Consider the following 23,920-nt stretch of genomic DNA (forward strand, 5'->3'; position numbering starts at 1 on the left):
TAATGAAAGAAAGTTCTCTGTTCTTAGAGATTTACATATTAATAATATTAATAATAATAATAATAATAATAAATTTCCATGTACTTGACATTCTTTAATGTGCCCTGTTCTCTGTTAATCCCTATAACCACACTAGGAAGTAGATGCTGATATCCTCTCTCATGTTATACAGGAGGAAATTGAAACACAGCAAGTTTAAAGGGAATCTAAAGTGACTTCTATGGCAACAGTAGGATTTGAGAGCCCATGCTCTTAATCGCTACGCTATACCACCTTGGCATTTAGAAAGAATTACTGTCTTTGATACTGAAAACCTCAAGACATATCTCCAGGAGGTTTGAACAGGAACAAAGGCTGCCACCAAATGAAGTTTCCTACCAATTCCCAGCAGCAGTTTGCCTTTGGCCTTCCTGTTTCCATGACACTGCTCTCCTGCCTGCCCNCCTTAGAGATGAAAGTTAAAGGAGCTCCCTCAGCCTTTAATTATTGATACTGACAAATAATTAATCATTAGCTCAATGGTTTCTAGGAATTTACAAGAAGAGCTATTTTGAATATGGCACATTTTATCTTCCAGTCTGATAGCTTTACCTCCTATGTATTTTCCCTTCTATGGAAGTGGTATACACATTTGGGAATTATTTCAAATTATCCATGGGAGGGGTGGTGAAAAGGGGGATGATGTTAGCATGGGGAAAACAAGAGTGCGGATAAGTTGGTGATTGTTTCCACCTGATGAGGGTAACATAAGAGCACATTCTATTGATCATTAATATTTTGCATTAACATTGTATTAATTTATGTATACATCTGAAATTTCATATCATTCAATGCTGAAAACATAAAGTGCACCCCTTTAAAGATAACCTGAGAGAAATCCTGGAAAATCAGTATTGATTTCTGACTTTAAAGGAAGAGCATGAAGTGTGATGGCCAAGACTAATTCCCAATAACACCCAGACAAACAATTATCAATGGTCTCTTACAACAGGTTAAAATGTATGTGAAGGCATGTTGCAAAGTATAAAGCACCAAATGTTTCTCATCCCTGCCCACTTATTAATAGTCACTGAAGGAGAGTTTTAATATTGCAATACTGACTAACATGGCCTAGGGTGAATCTGGGACATTGGTACATTGATACAAAAAAAAAAAAATCTCCACAGGGCTGAGAACCTCCACAATAAGGAAACTGTTGCCATCATTAAACAAATAATATTGGATACTTCAGGCAGTCCTTTGCTTTACAGGCTGAAGGAAGAATTAAAGAAAACAGCAAGAATGTACCAGAGGATGATTCTTTTTTTTGTTAAATCGTTTTAACGTTTATTTTTCAGAGTGAGAGAGACAGAGTGGGGAGGTGGCAGAGAGAGACAGGGAGATAGATAATCCGAACCAGGCTCAGGGCCTGATGCAGGGCTTGAACCCGCGAACCGTGAGATCGTGACCTGAGTCCAGGTTGGACGCTCAACTGACTGAGCCACCCAGGTGCCCCCGAAGGATGATTCTTGATCATTTGGATAATTTATTACTGGGGCGTAAAAATCAGAGAGACCACAACAAGGCCACAGCTTGACAAATATCTGATTTTCTTAGAAGAATGTGTGACTATCATTAATCATTTTAGGAGAGACTCAGGCAAGGAGGAGTATGAAGGCCAGAGCAGTGGCTGACCACTAGCTAGAGAGCATTCATGGCTTGAGAATACTTTGAAGTCATAAGGATTTAGCTCATGAGCCCAGCCGGGAGCAAATAAAAGCTGACACAATTCACCCAATGCTTAGGCACAAATCATTCCTGGTATACTCAGGCCCCTGCATCCCCCCTGGCTCTCTGAGAGAGATATGAAGTCCATATCACTCAGTGCTTCCCTGATCATATGAAAACCTGTTACGTCATAAGGTCTTAACGTAGAATCCAAACATAAAAGTATATCCTAGAGATCTGTAGGTGATTCTACTGTGTAGCCAAATTTAGAGACTATGAACATAAACTATTCTTAACTTTGATGACCCAATCTGAAATCACACCTGTAAGACAAAAGCTCCTCCTTCCTCATTAGCCAACGTTGTTGCCTGCTCTGGCCCATGCTTCTCCTGATCTCTCAGTTTAGGCGATATCACTTCTCCTCACCCTACACAGCCCCTCACCTGCCCACCTGCTGATTTGCTCCTCGTCTATGCTTCTCACTTGCAACTTTGACCATGTCATTGCCTTGCTCAAAAATTTCTAATGAACCCCACCTGGGCCTGGAGATTTGTGACCAAGATATAGTTATTACCTGGAAGCTTACAGAAAGGTACAATTCTAGGCTCCACCTAGGTCTACTGAATTCAAATCTGTATTTACTAAGATTCCCCAGGGGATTTGTATGAGCATTTAAGTTTGAGAAGTATTATTTAAGAGCATCATTATCCAAAGTATATTTGGAAAGACATTCTCAAGGACAGACAATATCCTGCGTAGATTCAAAGTCATACCATTCTCTCTCTTTACAGGACATTTGTCCTTTCAAAAAAGAGTTATTGACTGACAACTATGCCCCATCTTGTGTTGAGTTTAGACGATCCATCAGTGAAGATGACAGAAATGGTCTCTGCATTCATGGATTTCTAGCAAGCACAATATTGACATGGAAAGATAAGGATGTCATAAAGGAGGATGTGCAGGATGCCGTGGGATGATCTACTTAATGAAGTGAGCTGGGGACGGCCTAACACACCTGGGACATCTCAAACATGAGAATAACACTCCCCAGGGAAAAGCCGCTAATGCAGGTCCCTGTGGATGCACAGGGTTGAAGCAGGAGGGGCATCTGAATACAGTGTCAGCTTCACACAGCGTAGGTGCAAAGGCTCAGAGCAACTATGGAAATGCTTGTCCAGGGCTTACTCCATGCAAGGCAGTGCTCTAGGTGCTTTCCATACATGTAGGTATGACTCTTAAACCCGTTTTTCAGTCTAGGAAATGGAAGCACAGAGAGATGAAGTAATGTGTCCCCATCACAGAGCAAACTTTAAAATTCAGTCTTGCCTATCTGGCTCCTGCATCTGTGTTCTCAGACATCACACTCTACACCTGTTGAGCTGGGAAGAGCACAATGCATTTATGAAGCTGAAAACAGGCCATATGTCAGGAGTTCAAGCAGTGATTGTTTATGGATCTATGTTTTTGGTTTTTTATCACCAGAAGGAGAGTATATTACTTTTCAGGAGGAGGTTCTTAACAACTCACATTTTTGAGAACCAACCCCATAGTTAATGAATCAGAATTTCTAGCTGTGGAGCCCAAAATATGCATTTCAGTAATACTTCCAGGTGATTCAGAGACAATAAAGTGTGAGAACCATAGGTTTAGAGGTACAATTTCACTTAATATTATCCTCCCTCACATAGTCTCTCCTAATTAAGCCATGGTTATTTAATAATATATTGGTCCCAAGGTATAAACTAAACATGAGGGTAAATAGGATTGAAGTGGAAAGTTGGAATAAATCTGAAAATTGAATCTTTGGTCCTCTAGGTCCCCTGACTGCCAGGCTGTGAAAAGAATTATCTAGGCTTGAAAAATTGGAGGAAAAAAAAGGACCACAGAGGCTTAGAACGATTTTCATCACAATGCCAACCATTTAAATAACTAATTGAATTTCTGGAAATTGAAATAAAATTTGAAATTGCTGGAAGAGCAATTATTTCACTTGCTCTACGATCCCTCCATCCTTAGCCAGCACTAGAAGACTCTCAGCCAGCAGAGAATTTTCTTGTAGAATGCATGCAAGAGCAGTAGCTGAAATAATCTCTGGTCACTAGAGGACACTGGCTCAATAAAACGACTATGCCTCCCTCCCTCCCTTCAGGGGACCGTGACAGCTCCAACACCAATACCTGGCTGCCAGTGGGGTCTTCTTTTGAATTCAGTCTTTCCTTTCCTATAATCATTTAACAGAGGAATTATGCTAATCTCTCATGAGGAAGAATCTAAAAGAAACAGCTGAATCTCAATAAAACTCCATCATCATATATTATTTTATTTTCTTGCATTTTCCAATATTTTCTTTTTCCTCTGTCTGGAAATGACATTCCCCTGGTTACTCTGCAAACCCTGTTCATTCAGTTCCCTTACTTTATATCCCCATGCAGGAGAATAAGTTTGGAAAGGTTCCTGGAAGAGACTATTGTTTCCATCCCTTAAAAGATCAGAAAATTATTCCACTATATTTTTCAAAGCTTTTTCATATTCAAAATATTTATTTGTAATTCTACCCATCAGAAAGCTCACTGGATACAACTATATTAATCCCGTGACAAAATGCCATTAAGAAGATGAAATGGCACAATTATGAAAACCTTATTCAGGTTCCCCACCATTGAGCTATACGACACTGACAACAGTAATCTTCATTAGCTTTCACTATCCCTTTGCCAGTCACTACGAGGGAGTTTGAAGTCTCAGGCAGATCTATCTCAACATATTTTCACATCACTCCCATGATGACGTGTGAGTCAAAGAACATTTAGGGGATCCTAGATGCGCAGGGATGGAACTTCCCAAGGAAAGGTGCTCTCAACCTCTGTGGCAGGTTCTCTCCTTTCAGAGCTGCAGACAGTACTTCCTTGTCCCTTCTTCCAGGAGCTTCCAGGAGCTATATTTAAAGATAAATATAGCTTTATCTTGCTTAAGAAGATGTAACTACCCAGAGGAGGCTAGGCTATGTGTATGAAATCCAACTTACTCTGGGCACTAGGGTTACGATTCTATGCATCCTTCGTTTTCTTGGATTTGCCTTTTCTTACTGTGGCAATGGTAAGATCTAGAAGACCAAGACCAGGGAATAAGACTATGGGAGAAGAACCAAAGTATTAATTCTAGGCCTTCTGTAAAAATGGGAGTTTTGGCCTAGGAGTGCTGGTATCTACACATGGATTAGCTCATCAGGGGAGTGCAGTGTGCTGGGAGGAAAGACTTGCTCCATTAAAGAGGGTCATTCTACCAAAGTACTATGTGCTTTTTAGGATCTTGGATCACTGCCCTGCAAATACACCTTGGTGTATAGAAGTATCAACGTTTATAGTAAAGAAACACAAATCTTATATTGCCAATTTTTGCACTTATTCAAAACTTTTCATGCATTGGCCCTTGTTCTTCCACAGGCTTACATTTATCAGTGGTGTAAGCACAGTGCTTAAGGCCCTATAGTCTAATAAAGGTGCCTACAGTCAGACTCTCAGCATACAGGAGCCAGAAAGAAACTGATGGTGTTGAGGATTTATAAGGAGTCACATTTGAATGGCTGTTCAAAATACCACCACAGGGTTAAGAGAAGGTGAGCATTCCTGCAAAGCACCCCAGTGAAATTTCTGGCACAGAATCGCGGAATAGGTTTCCCCTGCCATGTTCTGGTAGATCTAGAAATCCAAGACTTCACTTACAAATTTTTCCAACCTTGTTTCACAGGGGGACATGCAAATGAAAAATAAAGATGCTCCCATTCTACAATCTCTCGTTTATGCAATAGTGGGGAAGACAATTTGGGTGGTTGGGAAGGAAAACACTAAGAAAACAGAATGCACCGACCTGGTTGGCATGACCTTGGGCAGGGCGTCCACTCACTGAAAGCTGTCACAGTACAGTCTTTTTTGCATGGAAGAAGACAAGGACGCACTGTTTCGGGCCGAGTGGAATCTGGACATCTGTCAATGTGAAGAGACAATATCAGTGCCTCCTGGAAAGAGTAAGTTGTTTAGCATAGAACTATAGGATTTCAGAACAGAAAACACTGAAGTTCTGTTTTTCCTCTTATAGACAAGGAAGAGAGAGACAAGGAGGTGAGGCCTCTTGCGAGGGCTCCCAGGCAGAGGCAGAGCCAAAGCAGAGTTCAGCTCTCTTGACCGGGAGACCAAAATATTTTTTCACTAGTCCAGGAAAACAGCAATGCCTGAAACTAATGAAAGGCAAATGCCAAGAAAGTGTCTCACCGTCAGCATCAATTCAAGTGACATTTGATTTCTTTGCAGAATGAACACACCTGATATATTTTTTGGAAAGCATTTTATTCAGGGTAATATATCAAGTCTGTGATATACTACAAAAGGAACAGGAAAACACAAGGCAATATATGAACATAGTGGGAAACAAAAGCCACCAAAAACCACTTACATTTGCTTTCCATTTTTGATAATGAATGGAATTTTAGAATATTTAAACAATTGGTAGTATCTCTTTTGAACACATGGATTGAAGAGCTGAAGTAAGCAAAATTGGACAGAAGGCAAACGCCAAATATGCTAACTAGCATTGACAAGAGAAACACTTTAATTCCATTACTCTGCTGAGAATGAATGTTCATACTTGGGAGGAAAATACTACAGTTATTTAATTTATAATCACTTAGAAGAACTAAAGTCTCAGAAAATGGCAATCAAATTTTTGTTTTCTTGCCTACTTATTTGTTTTATGAATACAGAGGAATAGAAACCACATTTATTATCTTCTAAAATAGTGATATCCCAAGAAGAAAAACAGGAAAGCACTCAGCAACATATATTTGCATTTAAAATTCTGTTTCCCATAAGTTCCTCATAAAGCACATAATCGCAGTGTGTGTAAAGCTTAATAGCATGAGATATCCAGGGCTGAGTTAAGTGCTCTGGCTACATTCTCTTATTTATTCCTAATGACAACAGTGAGAGGCATTATAACCATCATTTTTGGATGATAAACTGAGGCCCTGAAATAATCAAACATGCACCCAAAGCTACATGGGGACAGGACATTTGAGAAAAACATATGGTACAAAACATTAGTGTAGCAAGTTCAGACAATCAATTGACCTTATAGAAGAAGATAACAGAAAATAGAGGATACAAAATTAACAAGGAAATAATGAATTAAAAAGAAACACAGAGCTGACAAAAACATGACAATTTAGATGAAAAGTCCACCAAATGTATTCAAAATGTCCAATGTGCAAACACAAAGGTTGTCCAGTTTTCTATACCTCATAGAAGTAAGAGAATAGACAATAATGGTTATAGGAGAAGAGGAAGAATAATTGGTCACCCAAAAATGGAGAAGAATCTGGCTAACGTCAGATCTCATCAATTTAGATAATTAACAAAATAAAAACATTTTCTTAGCTTTAAAACTTTAGAATACAAACAATATATAAGCCAAACATGGGGGCTGAACTTGACCATGGACCAGAATGTACATGATATCACTCTTACCACTGTAAGGTAAAGCACAGTGGACAAAGCAGGGGAGATGGGAGGGGATGGAGTCAGAGTTGGGGCTTGACTATCCTCATCTGACAAAGCAGGTAGGCAGAGTGCCAATCTAAATATAAATGAAAACAGAAATAAAGCTTTAAAGAGATTAATTCAAAGCACTAATGTAACCTGCCAACAGAACACCGACCATCTGGGAGTCAAGACAGGAGTTAGTGTACATGGGCTCAGGTTTGTGCTTTCAAGAGAGGGAATTGAGGGATGGGCAATTTTATTGACAAATGAAGAGATTTATGAATGATATGAGGAAAATACATTATTTTGAGTTCGGAGGTAAACATTAGAAAGGAAGGAGGCCTACAGATATATACTTGTGCTTGTTTGCATTGACATAAAGACATAATGGATGGAGGTAAGAAACTAATACAGTAGATGTCAGTGACAGGACAGGAGGTGGGGGTGGTGGAAGGGAGCAGGGGTGTGAGCGTGAGGATTCTCTTTGCTGTATATGTCTTTGCATGTTATGCTTTGTGAACCATAACACAAATGTTATGATTTGTGAACATGTGAGTCATGTTATGATTGTGGAGGCTCACCCAGTCAAAATAGAGAGACAGACAGAACAACTGTTGAAAAGTCGCTGTGGTTGTGTTTGAGATGTGGGATACTACACAGAGCATGAGATGGTCGGGACCTGTTGACTGCCATTATCAGTTTCTCTGTATTATTTTCTTTCTTCTATGAAGTGTATAAAACTGATAAAAATAAGTTAAAATAGAAAATGCATACACTCACAACATGTACCCCAATGTTCATAGCAGCACTCTCAACAAGAGCCAAANATAAACTATTTATAAAAAAAAAAGAAAAAAGAAAATGCATACACTCACAGAAAAAGAACTGTTCAGTAAATTAGTTATTAGCGGTATTATTATTATTTTAATTATTATCATTAGTATTTATTAATTTTAGAGAGTGTGGAAGGGGAAGAAAGAGAGAGAATCCCAAGCAGGCTCTTCGCTCAGCATGGAGCCCCATGCAAGGCTTGATCCCATGACCCTGGGTTCATGACCTGAGCTGAAACCAAGAGTCAGTTACTTAACGGATTGAGCCATTGAGGCGATTCTAGTGGCTTATAATTGTTATCAATTATACTTAATATACACAGAGACACTATTTATCAAAGAGATCAATTCAATAAACAAAATAAGAGAAAGAAAGTGGAATGTCTTTATCAGAATATACTGTTACTTAAATGAGCTATTTGGGTAAGGAAAATTTATGTCATACTTTACTGGAGATAGCAAAAAACACTAAAATCATTCCCAAGTCTTTTATTCATACTCTAAGGTCTACTAAAATCAAATGGAGCTCCTGTTTGTTATAACCCCTTTCCAAAAGTGCCTGTGGTATATGGTTAGAAATGAAAGTATGACTCTGGCAACGCCAAGTTCCTGTGTGCTTGGTGGGGCAGCAGGGGCCCCACGCCCAACGAGGCACTTCACAATCACTCTTGCATTGGTAAAATAAGCTCAATAATATTTGTGGCACTGGCCTCAGGCTTTCTGAAGAAGGAGGCTGATCCTGCAGGGATTTTGCTCACTTCAGTTAGGAGCAGGTGTTAATCTCCTTCAGGGAACTCAAGTTGTCTACTTTATTTACCCTTTATTAGCATCATGCACAATAGATACTTACTGGGCATAATGTCAACTTTCCATAATACAGCCTCTTTCTCTGTGTTTTCTTCCCTTAAGTCCATAAGAGAAATGGTATCATCTCCTCAATAGCAAAGATCAAGCTCAAGTTATATTCCTTTTATAGAGGCCATGAACTGAGAGCTTTCCTAGAATGTGACTTCTGGTCTGATAGGAGCCAAACATTCTCTTGTCAGTGAAAACTGTTTTTTTTCTTCATTTCTTTTGCAACCCCTTTCCACAGGGGTTCAACTTCCTCTTCCTTTCTCCTTGGATTGTGTCTACCCCTTCAAGAATCCTCTCATCACATTTCTAATTTGCATAAATTTCTTCTTAGTCTTCAAAAATATTCTCACCATCAGCAACACATCTGCCCTTCATTTAAAAAAAAACTATAAGGCTTATTTTCTATATTGTTGTATTGACACTGACCAAAAAAGGCTTTTGACATGTCTTATGCTGTTTCTGTGTGTGTGTGTGTGTGTGTGTGTCTATGTAAGCATGCACAATGCATAAACTAATTTTTAATGCCTTGATGTGGAATCCATCTTATATTGTATCTTAAATGTGCCATATCTTGGCTCAGTGTAAATATTTAATAAATGATTCAATAGTATTCAATGTTATTGGAGCACAAAAAACAAATAAACCCCTGGGGATATTAGTCTAATTTATCCAGTCATTCCCTAAACAAAATTAAAGCCTTACAATCCAGGGAAACATATGGATTCACTGTTTACTTAGTAAACAAAGTATGGCCCCTTGGTTTTTGTCATAATATATACTTCCTAATTTTGCATAACATTCTGACCCTGGATTGGCAGTGGTCTTAATAAAAGGCTGAATGTATTTTATTTCAGCACATGTATTTCCCTGGATTAGCACTAGAATGCTCTATAACTATTATCTCTTTGTTGCTCTGTAGCCTTCAGTTCCTTATAAACACTGTGCTGAAATGCATCAAACTGAGCTACAAAGACCTGCCATTTTTCAGTTATGCCTCCATAATCAAGATGCAGACACAATGCTCCATTTCTTTGATCAATCCTCCAACCCAGGAACGAATGTACGTCTCACTCAGCGAGGTGGGGCAAACCTGCCAAGTTTATCAACATTAAATGTTTAAATGGAGGTCTCTATTATTATATCTTACACAATGCCAGGTGTTTTCACATTAAAGGCAGAAAGTGCCTTATCAGGGCTTTCAGGAGGCTTTGAGTTGTGTGTTTTTAATCTTTTTTTATTATTTTTATACACTGCAACTGGAAAAAAAAAGACAATAAATAGTGAAACAAAACCAAACAAAACCCTAGAACTATCCCAATAAACTCTTACTTCTGTTCCACTCGTGCCCTGGCTAGTTCTCATTTTCTGATATGATCAGTTCTATTACTCACACAATGGTAACATTCTCACCTATGCAACTGCATAGAAACTACAACACCAACCCAGGGAAGCAAGAACTTGCAAGGAACTCTGCCTCCCAGTGCAGCGGGTTTGGAGATAAAACACATTATATTAGCCATCCGGTCCATGGAGACATGCCTCTTTCTCTCTCCCCTCAAAGGCCCTCCTTCCTCAGCATATTTCCTTCTTTTCTGTTTCTATTCCCCTACTCCCACTCCAAGGATTTCACAAATGGCAGGGAATCTTCTCCTACTGCAATAGTTTTCACTTGAAAAAGAACAAAAATATATATTTTTGAAAGGGCAGAGTAAAGGGTATTTTCTGCTGACACTTTCATTATCTCACTATGTGTTTCACTGGACACTAGGTATTAATCTCTTACCTCAATTAATCTTCACCTAAATATTTTTAATTAATTTTATTCAAGCCAGTTCAGGTTCCTCATATTTAGCAGGGTTGTTTGGAGATATACAGTAAGAATTCAACCTAAATTGTTAAGTCTCCAGCCTCATTAGCAGTGTAAAAAGTAATTAGCAATGTCTCTCTCTGTATCTCTCCCCCACCGTGTGTGTGTGTGTGTGTGTGTGTGTGTGCGTGTGTGTCTGTATGTGTGTTAGGGAAAACATCTGTGCAATTTATTTTTTTGTGATGGTAAACTGAGCAAAACTGGAGGCTATTAGCTGTAATAATAACATGTATGTGTTCTGGCTTAAAAAAAAAACACAATCATTTGAAGTAATTCTAGAATAGAAAAGGAATAGGAGCTACTTGAACATGCAATCCAATTTTTCATGTCCAAATAGACTTTTGAATGTGATAATTTATTTGGTGTTGGTCTCAATTCTAATGTTCATTTGCTAATAAATAAACTGCATTCATATCAAGTGGATATGAGTTCCCTGTTTTGGTTCAGAGCTAAAAAGGTTTTTGTTTTTTTAAATTTTATTTTGAGAGAGAGAGAGTACACAGCAGGGGAGGGGCAGAGAGAGTGGGAGAGAGAGAATCCCAAGCAGGCTGTCACTCTGTCACTGCAGAGCCTGATGCAGGGCTCTAACTCACAAACCATGAGACCATGACCTGAGCCAAAATCAAGAGTCAGTCTCCTAACCAGCTAAGCCACCCATGTGCCCCAAGAGCTGATAAGTTTTGTGTTAGGGAGAAGATCAGATATGCTAAATTTTCTCATCATTCTAAGGAATAACAGTTTGCTGCATTTTATGTAGGGTTTACAACTATACCCAAGACATACTTAGTTTTATTTGTATATTCAAGTCAGTATTTCATACATCTTCTTAAGCAGTTGAAAATTTACATCATAAAAAGAACATTACAATCCTTCCCAAGATAAAAGGAGTTCTCTGGGCGCCTGGGTGGCTTATTCCGTTAAGCATCTTGACTTCGGCTCAGGTCATGATCTCACGGTTCTGGGGTTTGAGTCTGGTGTCGGGCTCTGTGCTGACAGCTAGCTCAGAGCCTGGAGCCTGCTTCAGATTCTATATCTTCCTCTCTCTCTGATCTTCCCCTGCTCACACTGTCTCTCTCTCTCTCTCTCTCTCAGAAATTAAAAAAAAAAAAAAACACATTAAAAAAATTAAAACAAAAAAAGAAGTTCTCATATCTGCATAATATCTTTATAAACTTTTTAGAATTTTACCATAACCCCATGAATTAGATTTTCACCTTAGCTTGGTGATATGTGAGCATTGTTTTCCATGTTTGGCTATAATTCCCATTGATTCAATCAGTCCATGTAGTGCTATGCATACCAGGTGAGTTGTAAAACATAACTGACATAAGCGGACACTCCAAAAAACATCACAAGCAATGTCAAGTCAGGTCTGAAGCAGAAATAACATTTATGAATTAACAAGAGTAGAAGATCATACAAATGATCCAGTCATTACTCTCTATGGCAGTCCCCTTTGCCAAAAGTTATGACGGTAGATCAAATAATTTTTCTTGGACAAAAATAGACATCAGCTTTTCTCAATCTTCTGTGATTCATACCCAATCCTTGTTGAACCCTGTAACTTTCCTACACATAAATCTAGTTCATTCGTGGATTTCAAACACATTTACAGTACACTAGCTATATGCCAAACACTGCCAAAGTCAGGGGTTGGTGCGATTAAGAACATCCAACTTCAGCCCTCTTGGAAGCCACCTTTGGGAAGAGAGAGTGAGAAGATCTTTGGGGTTGTGCTTCACTTCAAGTCATATTATCTTCTCTTGCATGTGCTGAGCCATCTGCACCTCTGATGCTACAACACCAGCAGGATCTGGCCTGTCTGCACTACTTCTGCCTTCCAGAGTTCACTTCCCTTATCTGAGCTCCTCTGACTTTGCTTACGTAGTGATTGTGGTTTCCATGCCAGTGTGGATAAGGCTCAGAGCCTTTCATCAAGATGTCCCAAGGTGAAATTAATCAGCTGTTTGAGTTGTCCCAGAAAGCAACACAAATCGGACTGAATCAGGCGGACAAGCAAATGTATCTGCCTATGTTGCCAGGAAGGGTAGGGACACACTTAGTGGGATGGGCCCAGGGCTTGATGTTGCCAGGATGTGCTCTGCTTCAGTTTCTGCTTCTTTCTGAGCATCTCTTTCACTCCCCTCACCTGCTGTTTCCCCCAGGACCATGCCTGTGGCAACTCTCAGTTCATATACTGACTGCCTCATGAACATAAAGAAGAGAGGGTTTCATATTCCCAATCTAGAAGTTCCTAGGGAAGCACTCTAAGTTGCCCAGTTTGTGACACTACACAAAAGCTTGGATGTGCCTCTCCTGGTGACCCACCATTCCGGTGACTGGAGTGGGATAGTTTTGTTTGTTTATTTGTTTTAAGTAGGCTTCATTCCCAGCATGGAGCCCGAGGCGGGGCTTGAACTCATGACCCTGAGATCAAGAACTTGATGCCTAACCAGCTGAGGCACCCAGGCATCCCACGAGTGGGATCTTTTACCACAAGAAGGAGACTAGTTCAAGTTTGGCCACTAGGAAATCTCCATGGACAGGGAAGTTACCTGGTCACTGTACACTGCGTAGACCCTTTGCAGTTTCTTTCCCATGATGCTTCCCACATGGAATGAGGAAGAGTCAGGTCATCTAGAGATGAAACTCCCACAGCTGAATTTTTTGCCTAATTATTCTTTTTTGTCTATCACTTATAATCGGCCCTGACTCTTTTTCGTAACTATATCCTAGTGCCCATGTCTAAATTATCCTACTGTTTTGTTTTTTAATTTAGGTCTTCATGTGCAGAGTCTAACATGTATGAGATTATAACCTACTTGCAAGCATGAAGTAGTCTATTCAAATGTCTATGTGGATTTACTGCCCATGGCAAAAAAGATCAATGGAACCTAAAGAAGGGCATAACACAACCATATCTTTTCAAAGTGGGAACTACCTTCACACTGGCCTTGTCTTTATGTGGGTGAAGAAGAGCCAAAAATACTGAGAGGTCAAAAAAATGTCTGATTACTCAAACAGATCCAATACTGGTGGGCCACATTTACTTTCCATAACTTTACTAATCTGTATTATAATTGTTTTTATCTTTGTTTGAGAGATATTTCCTAGTCTTTAATGGTCAAACAGAACACAATCCTTTTCCTCTAGTGCAGGCTGAAGCATATTCATTAACTGATAAGTGTTTTTGACTAAAAATATTTAACTATATATATATATATATATGCACTTTCCTTTTTTAAGGTATTTTATAATTTTTTAAAAGTTCATTTACTTATTTTGAAAGAGAGAAAGCACAAATGGGGGAGGCCCAGAGAAGGGGTGACAGTGAAAATCCCATGCGGCTTCCACACTATCAGTGTAATGCCCACCACAGGACTTGAGCCCATGAACTGTGAAATCGTGACCTGAGCCAAAGTCAGACACCTAACTGACTGAGCCACCCACGTGTCCCCATATGCACTTTCAACAAACTATTGGTGATACCTTTTGGTCATCACTTGTCCCACGTGACTCTTTACACAGAAGACCCTCCGTGTCTGAATGCCCACACCACAGGTAGCTTCTCCATTCCAGCCAATGGTTGCATTAAGGACAGTTACCAGTGTGTCTTCAGAACAGGGCCCCCAAGGCAATGCCTCCCAGTAGAGCTGCATACAGGAATGGTCATTACATGAACGATATTCTTGGAGGGCTTGAGGGGGGGGGCATGGTTTTCCACCTGCAAAAAATAACAGTAAAAAAGGATACATAGTTTTTGCTATTGTTCTTACCAGACTGTTGTTGTTACTGTAATTCTTATTTTTGCCGTTTTCACTTTTTTAAAAAATATTTATTTACTTTTAGAGAGAAAGAATGTGAGTCAGGGAGTTTTGGGAGAAACTCCCAAACAGGCCCCAGGCTTAGTGTAGAGGCTACATGGGGCTCTACCCAGGGCTCAACCTCACAACTCTGAGATCACAACCTGAGCCCAAATCAAGAGTCAGATGCTTAACAGACTGAGCTGCCCAGGGACCCCTTGTTTTTTCTCTTTTAATGGTCCAGAAAGGTAGTTTTTGACACAGGATTTCAAAGGCCTGAGCCTCTGCACCCTTCTGCCCATTCTAGGGCCATGGTCCTTTTGTCCTGAGTAACAATCTAAGGGCAATATATTGCACTTTTCCTCCTAAATAATAGGTAGCAGCACATGCTGACTAGATCAAAAACAAAACAAAAGCCCAACAGCATCAACAAAAAACCAGATTCTACTTCCTGCTTCTGGGTCACATGTCTCTGAGATAAGCTCCGAAAAAATCTGCTTTTATATGAGTAACACAATGCCTACATAAGTTAGTCTGTTAGCTACTGTAGCCCATGACCTTGAAATGATATTAGGTCAAACCTATACACTTGCCCACATTACCTATATATAGCCTCTTTTTTCCTAAGAGCATTATTTTTCTTAGAGAATCATTTTAAGACACCCATCTTCCATCAAGCCATGCATTTTACTGCAATTTGAGAAACTAGAAGTATCTCTTAAAGTTTGGCAGAAGAGAGCCTATCCTGAAACTCTGAAATAATATCTGACAATGTGTTATCCACTGGCAGGGAGACCAGGCAGATGTGCATCCTTACACTCTTGGATGAGTCAGACAATCAAATTTCATTACTGTCTTTTCTTTCATGTTTTTATATCCATGTAAAAACTGGCATTTATCTAAAGTATTGATTTCTTTCCCCTACTCTTCCACCCTATGATATTTTATTCAGCAGGCCAAACGCTCAAAAAGATTTGTGACCTTGGTTTGTTATTCTTGTTATTTTTTTCCCATTAAATACTACTGACTTTTTTCTCTTTCTAGAAATATAAAAGACAAGAGAGGGAAGCAAATGCACTTTAAGAATATGAAAATCTTCATTCATCTTGACCCTGGCCCATTTTCCAGGATGATAGAACAGAGTCTTGTTTAAAAAGAAGCTTCTCACAGCTAGTGGCCACACTGTCCTGCTGTTCTTACTGAGCCTGAGGCAGACGAAGCCGACGGAGAGCCTGAAAGAAAAGACGTTTGTGTCTGGGGACAGGGACTATTGCTATAAATGATAGAAACTGCTGCTCCTCCAATTTGTTCTGATGTCACCCGTTTACATTTCCATGGCACATTTTTGCTTCTTCAAAGCCATTTCAGAGCCTTCATCTTCTTCCCTCTCACAACATGCCAGTGTGACAGAACAGAAAACAGGGCCATACAGATCAGATAGCTTGCCAATGCCGGTGGCAGGTCCTGGTCAAGAAGCCATGTCTCTTGATTCCTAATTTGGAGCTCTTTTTACCAGACATGGTCCAATTATATTCCCAAATGTGTGAGCTACCTCAAGCTGGATGTGTGTCAAACTTTGTGTTTGTTTATTTTTTCCCCCAAAATAAGTATAATGAAAAATAAAATCCATCTGATTGCCGTGGGCTCTGCGTAGGTTTGGGCTATGGCAATTCATGTAAATATAGAAGCCCAGTATAGATAAACTAGAGAATTAAAGAGAAAAAGCATGCATAGAAATGATACTTAATTTGGATTCAGGCCATAGAGCAATCACCTGTATGTGGCTACTTCCACAATATGACCTTCTCAAGTGCTTATGAGAAAAAAATAAAATAAAAACAGTAATTTGGCAATTGACTCCCCTGTTGAACCCTTTACCATTACTCACCTTCTCCAGGTAATGCCAGTATTATCCTTGATCTGCTCTGTTTCCCATCTGCGTTTTTATTTGAACAAGACTGGGAACAGGATGACCACTCCGTCCACTCACTCACCACACAATCCATTCGGCAGGGAATTTCACAAGCCATCCTTTCGGGAGGAGGAGATGCTGGGCAGAGACTCCCTGATACATCTTCTCCTGTAATCAACCAGATCGAGACAGATGCTGATTCACGCACAATTGAGGACAGTCCAAGGAACACTTAGGTTCATTGCTTCCTCTATTACTTCAGTTTAGCCGAGAAGACTTCACCTTCTGTCTAAACCAATAAAGTGCGAAAAATGATGGTTTCTTCAGCCATTCATAATATTTATGTCAAGAAAAACTGCCAGGAGATCATTTGGCATTTAGAAAGGTAGATACCCCAGCAAAACTCTCATTTGTCATCCTTCACAGGGATAAAGTGGGCTTCTTCCAGGAACAATTTAGCCATGGCTGGCTAGAGATAGACATGATTGACGTGCTATTGATAACTGTACATAATAAATGTATCTTTTTCTGCAAAACAGGTGCCAGAGTGGTCTGTTGGCCTGAAAACCTCAATTTATGTTGACCATTCTATTCCATGCTACAAAGAATTATATCACTCTAATTCTATATAATTATATAATTATAATTACCTCCAAAAATGTAACTTTAGGCAAGATTATTGCAAAATGATGTTTTTGTTATTGTTCGTACACAGCGGTAAATAATCCCAGACCATGGAGGAAATGGACTTGTGATTAAAATTATTATATAATGTTGAGACAAATTTGAAGCCTCATCTTAAATTTTCCCTAATACATTTATTATTCCCCCTTTGAATGATCTGATGAATTACTCAAACCCCAAATTTTATATATAAAAATAATGGTGGATAGTTGTTTGTTTTGTGTTGTTTTGTTTTGCAATGAAGAGATGTTAAGGGAATAACTTCTAAGTTACTTTTCTATATCTCAAATAATTATAATAATTTAAAAAATCTCTTTTGGGTTATTTACTCACTATTCTTAGAATTCAAGTGTTCCTCATTATAGTTCAACTCATACTACTTCCCCTGTACACCGTCACTTCATAAAAACAGAAGACATGAAGAATAATGATGTCATTTATAGTTTGGAGTAGTAACACATATTTGCAACGGCATCTATAGGAAAGAGAAGTTTTGTCTGTGTGACTTTATGCCTGTGGAATTCTCCTGTCATAATCTGCCTGACAAACAGAATTACTACAAATGGGACTAATGTTTATGGGGTATCTCCTCATAAGAAGTTCTCAGGAAGCAAGTGTACCCCATCTTCTTTTACAGATGAGAACTCAATGGTTCTGGAAAGAAAATGTGCTCAGGGTCACATAGTTCTGAGCTGGGAAACAAATTAAAACCTCTGACTCCAAAACTTCTGCTTTTCCCATTAACTACATTGTGTCTAATTCCAAGGAGATGGATATTCCTTTACTGAGGAAGTAAGTAAAACCAGCCGACAGTGAGCAAGACTGCCTGGAGGATAAGACAGTATACTGTTAATATCTGCACTCATATTTGTAAATGAGGTCAGGCTCATTGCCCCTGAGGTACAAATAAAACTTTTCAAGCATATTATGAGAAGTAATAGAGATTCTAGCAGATAATCAAGCTGAAAGACCAGTTCCAATCATTCTCTTTTTAGTCTCAATCTATTTTCAGGTTGAGTCCACACTGTATGGTACGTGTATATACACATGCACACAGATGCTTCTTCTCTCTCTCTCTCTCCTCTGTCACATACACATGCACATGCACAAACACACGCACATGTGCCTACACAGCTGAGGGGTAGTGCTTTTCCAAATATAGAAGCAAGGAGGCCACACAAAATGCCCAACCTATGTCTAATCAAAAGTTAATTTCCACATTTGTGAATATTATTAATGTATTTTATACAAAGCACTTTAGTTTTTAAAAAATTTTTTAAGTTTATTTATTTATTTTAAGAGAGGGAATGCACACACACACATGAGTGCAAGCAGGAGAAGGCCAGATGGGGAGAGAACCCCAAGCAGGCTATGTACCACCAGCACATCTCCAGCCATGAGATCATGACCTGGGCAGAAACCAGGAGTCCGATGCTTAACTGATTGAGCTACCCAGGCATCTCTATGTTTTAAATTTTGTTAATTAAAAAAATTATTATCATTAGTTTTTTGTTTTTTGTTTTTTTAGAGAGAGAGAATGAGTGGGCAAGCAGGGGAGAGGGATGGAGGGAGAGGAGAGGAGAGGAGAGGAAAGAGAATCTTAAGTTTGGGTCTCGATCCCATGACCATGGGATCCTGACTTGAGCTGAAATTAAGAGCTCAAGTGACCAAGCCACCCAGGTACCCCACAAACCACTTTAAAGCAGTGTCTTTCAAAAGACATTTTTGAAGCATAATAGGTATTAGTAGGGCTCTTACAAAAAATGGGGAGAAAGCTGTGAATGCTGAGTTAAAATAGTGAACTTGGTTTCATGACTGAACCCCTCCCCCCAGAATGTTGAAAATGCCAATGCACAGTGTAAATTTCTTAGAGTGGAACTTATAGGCTTATGTGACCAGCGACCATCCTTTTTTGAGGAGAATATCTCCTAGAAGTGGTATTTTTGTGAATACTTTTTAAGAAAGCCCTGCCTTCAAGAGTTATAAGATTTATCAAATATTATTTGATGAGTGTGCACTATGTCCAAGGCATATGATGGGCTAAAAATCAGTGATTTACCCCAATAATATACTATATTATAATACACCATGATATACCCCACTAGAGTTCATGACTCTAGAGATGAGCAATAAACACATAAAAAGAAAAGTTAGTCCAAAAGTAAATGCCAAGTTGCAAATATGTGTTTAAAACAGAAAATATTATAATAGTTCAGGGAAGAGAAGGTCGTCTGGGGGACTACCATGATAGCAGAAGGCTTTCAACAAAGAAAAAGAGAAAAGTTGAAACTTGGTACCAATGAAAGAATTCTTCAGGTAATGAAAGTATCAATAAAATAGGAAATAGGAATAGGTGGTATGAAAATACAATATATTTAGAAGACAGTACTGAAGCTGAATGAGGAGAAGACAAAACCCCCATTGGAAGCGTTATTTGACATCAAATTCTGAATGACTTAGACTGACACACAAGTTTTGTTATCTCTCTGCCTTCATTAAATTCCCAGTGGTTCAGGTTTGCCATGACTCAAATTTAACATCCTCCCCAATCACCATTCAGCACCCTTAGTATTCACATCAGGTGCTCAAATACTTTTTAAATCCTAAGCTCTCATTTAAACTGATATACCTAATCTCCTCTGTGCAGTTAAATGTCAATATTCCTACCAATATTTTGATAGCTTGTCTATACAGGCTAATTTAGACATGTGAGCAAACAGATGAGATTTTCTTTAGGGAAATCAAACTAATAGTCATAAAGGGTCTGCAACTTGTGAATGAGCTGCAGTGCGATCCCAGTTACAAGGTAGCCTAGCTGTACACAGTTAAGTCTTTAGAGATGAATCCTAGCCCCACTTCTCTTGAGTACATCACCTAACTTCTCTGAAGCTCAGTTATTTCATCTGTAATAAGGAAATAACACTTAACTTTCAGGGATATTCTAAGGATTAGGAATCTTTTATGTGACATATGTAACAAAGTACCCAGCTATATATGGGTACGCATGAGGGCTCTCATGATACAGAAGCCTTTAAAGTATGTTTGCAAAGATGTACACCACAAAAACCTAATAGCTTTCTTTATGTGAAAAGTCTAGATATTTATGTCATAGCCGCTGAAAGCACTTGCTCTGCCATTCATATATGTGTATAAATAAATACCAATAGTTTCACAGACTGGTTCACATAAAATGTGAAAACTACTTATAATTATCCAGGTCATTTTATTTATATGGTAGGTGAATCTAAACCATTTAAGAGTCAAAAGTAAAACACGTGAGTCTGAATAACCTCAACTGCCCATCCACATCAGTATAATTATCTGCTCTCATTGTGCAGAGAGAATCTATCTCAAAAGAGGAGCATTTATACTTTCGTGTTTTCATTTTCTTGGACGGATCAATGAGACCAGCTGAAATCTCAGGCAAGCATGGAAAATAAAGGGGCGCATGGGACAGAAACTTAGCCATTAAAAGTGATTTTCACAACCTTTGATAATCTAATGTCATAATAAAATAGAATATATTTAAGAGGGAAATTGAATTCATCTCTCAAGAAGACTGTAAAATTACTTCCAGCCCTCATCAGCCTCCTCAGGATCAATAATGACAAACTCCACATTCTCTCCTCAGGGAGTGGACTTATTCAAACCAATTGTGATTCTGAGAATATGGGATAGGATGTTGCTTCACCATGGCCACTCAGTATGTTTTTTAATAACTTGGCATGGGAAATTCACATTATATAAAGTTAACCATTTTAGAGTAAACACTTCAGGGTCACATTGTAAACCGCAGTTTGCACAATGACTGCCTCTAGTTAGCTTCAAAACCCTTTCATCACTACAAAGTAAAACCATTTATCTATTAAGCATTTTTCCCCTTTATCCACTCTCCTCAGACCCTGCAGGCACCAAGTTATGCTCAGTCTCTACAGACTTATCTATTTTGAGTACTCCCTATCAATGGAATCACACAATTTCTTATATTTTGTGTCTGGCTTTTTTCACTTAACATACTGCTTTGCAGACTCACTCACATTGTACCACATACACTACTTTATTCCATTTCATGATGGAATAATATTCTGTTTATGTACATACCACACTTTGTTTATCCATTCATTCACCGATAGTCATTTTTTGGCTATTGTAAATACTGCTGCTGTGCAAGTGCTTATACCTGTACTTGCTTGAGTACCTGTTTTCAGTTATTTTCAGTACATGCCTAGGAGTAAAATTTCAGGGTCACATTCATCACTCAGTTTGGTTTGTGATTCTGGGGACTGTGGCACAGATGGCCAGATGACTAGGACTTAGCCACAGTAGTTCACACCACTGTCTTCATGCCCACCCATTCCCAGCTAAAATCTAAAGTATTTAGATGAAAGAAAGATTCCTGAACATATGGATATACTCACAATTTCCTAAAAATGTTTATTTTTTCCAGTCTAAATGTTACTTAAAGTATAAATAGCTCCTGCAGACTCTTCGGCTACTGGTCAAGCAATCATGTAAATGTAATGCTAATAAGCTATCAGAGTCTGCGCTTTCTACATCAACCTAGTATTTAAAGTATACCTATGGTATATACTACATCCTGTAACATTCTTTGTTTTGTGACCTCTACAGACTTAGAATTCAATATTGTGAAGTACCATCTATTGTTTATAACAATAGAACACACAACTATAATTCTTAGTTTTCTGACCTATGTGTCCAAAAAGAGAAAAGATTATAAGCAAAATGGAAGAAGAAAAAAAGAACCCAGCTATTCACAAATCTACAGTATAAAGTAGACTAGCATTTTGTCATTATACAAACTCCAAACTACATTGCTCTCCCCCAAATAATTCACTCTTGGTACTTTATTGCTATTTTCTCTTGTATACTATTGTAGTATATATGGGAAATAATGAAACAGTTATTGAAAATACTCTACATGTCATAAAACTTTATGTCCTATTTAAATTTCAGAAAAGAATGCCAATAAATGTTGATTAAATGCTTGCCGACAGCTGAGTAAGATGTCAACTGATAATACATAGCAAATTTACTGGAATTGATATGTACTTAATTTCATTTTTAAATTTAAATGTTACCTTCTTAAAGGTAAGTAGCCCCTGGCTACTTTTGGACTGAGACCTTAATCAACTAAGGAAGTGTTTATATTTTAAACCAATAAAATATAAAACGAAAGCTGGGCTAAGCAGAATCTGCGTGTAATAATGCAATGCCAGCAATAAATTAATGTTTCTGCTTATTAATTTCACAATTTAAAACTTATTTGTCTATTTAGTTGACACATATATGAAGACAAGAAACCTGATGTTAGGTGTTATCATAATTATAACAACAAAACAATTGTAATAAAAGAACATCAGCATCTGACATTTGAAAAAGCATAGAGTGTATTATACTTTATACTTACTGCATTACATGTAGTGGTTTACTGCATATTCATAGTGACATCATAAGTTACATACCATTTTTATACTGGAGATAGAGGAAGGTTTAAAAAAAACCTTGCTCGAAGTCATACAGCTAGTATCTGAACTGGCACTGGAAAACATATCTGTTAGACATTATAAACGATATTCTTATCTATTATTCTGTGTTGCTTCCTGGCTCCTATCTCACATGTGCATTCATCATTACATTACTTTTAGCTGATGCCAAAACATAAAGATGGGATCTACACAATCCATTGTCAGCTACTCAATAAATTGAGTATTTGAAAGAGTAAGCCCAAAGGAGTGGCAACCTTGATAATGTGGGAATTGCTTCATGGGGTGGGGCAGAATAGTGCAATCTTTTTCAAAAATAAGAAGATAAGCAGATGAAAAAAAGTTCAGAACTAAAAGATGGAAGGATAAGATGGAACGCAAGACTGAAGAGGAAGAGGAAAGGAGGGACTCTCCGCAGAATCAGTACAATGTATGATTATATAAATGATACAAACACGAGCAAAAAAATATAATAATGATGTAAAGATACTCACAGAGTAAAAACAAACAACAAAAAAAGAAACAATAAAACTCTAATAGCTATTAAAAGAAAAAAAAGACTACAAGAGCAAAGGCTTAAGGTGAATGGAGGGTACTCAAAAGAACCACTAAAAAAATACTTCAGGTAAGAAAATATGAGCTAAAAATAAGAAGAAATTATTTGTAAGGTAAATATGTTTTAAAAAGCCAGAAGTTAGCTGAAATTTAATGTACATGGCAGGTGAGCTGTCTGTCCAGAAGCCTGTCTAACTGAGCAGCAATATCAAGTTCCCCAGCATATAATAACATAATAACAGCAGCTAATACTTTGATCACTTAGAATGTACCCTGCACAATCTTACATTTAACATGTATTTATTGACTCATTTGATCCTCAAAGCATTAGTAATAGTAAACACATGTACCATATGTAGTAGATGTTAGTTATCACTCTAAATGAATTACATATATCAACTCATTTAAATGTCACAACAATACTATGAGGTATGAACTATCATTATGCTCATTATAGAGATGAGAATATTGAATCTTTGATAAGTTAAACAATGTGCCCAAGGACAGACCTAAGTAAAATGTGGGTCTTGAATTTGAGCCTGGGCAGCCTAGTTCTAGAGCCCATTTCTTACACATGATGCTTTATTGACACTCATTATCTTCTCCTCACTGTCAGGACAATTTATGTCCCGAGCTACACAAAGCCTGATCCACTGGAGTCAGTCAAGC

The 23,920-nt window shown here is 38.3% G+C and overlaps 1 protein-coding gene across 1 annotated transcript in view; it reads right to left on the reverse strand.

The window, feature by feature from the left end:
* The window catches only part of LOC144224954 (thrombospondin type-1 domain-containing protein 7B-like), a 144,988-nt gene that overhangs the window by 35,147 nt on the left and 85,921 nt on the right, over nucleotides 1-23,920 (reverse strand). Inside the window, exons 4-6 of the mRNA XM_077756051.1 lie at nucleotides 16,485-16,676; nucleotides 14,283-14,517; nucleotides 5,575-5,690 (exon numbers count right to left, since the gene is read on the reverse strand). Of these exons, the coding sequence (XP_077612177.1) occupies nucleotides 5,575-5,690; nucleotides 14,283-14,517; nucleotides 16,485-16,676 (543 nt within the window). The remainder of the gene's footprint in view (nucleotides 1-5,574; nucleotides 5,691-14,282; nucleotides 14,518-16,484; nucleotides 16,677-23,920) is intronic.

Source organism: Crocuta crocuta, unplaced genomic scaffold (assembly GCF_008692635.1).
Source record: "Crocuta crocuta isolate KB4526 unplaced genomic scaffold, BGI_CrCroc_1.0 scaffold932, whole genome shotgun sequence".
In the NCBI taxonomy this organism is placed as follows: domain Eukaryota; kingdom Metazoa; phylum Chordata; class Mammalia; order Carnivora; family Hyaenidae; genus Crocuta; species Crocuta crocuta.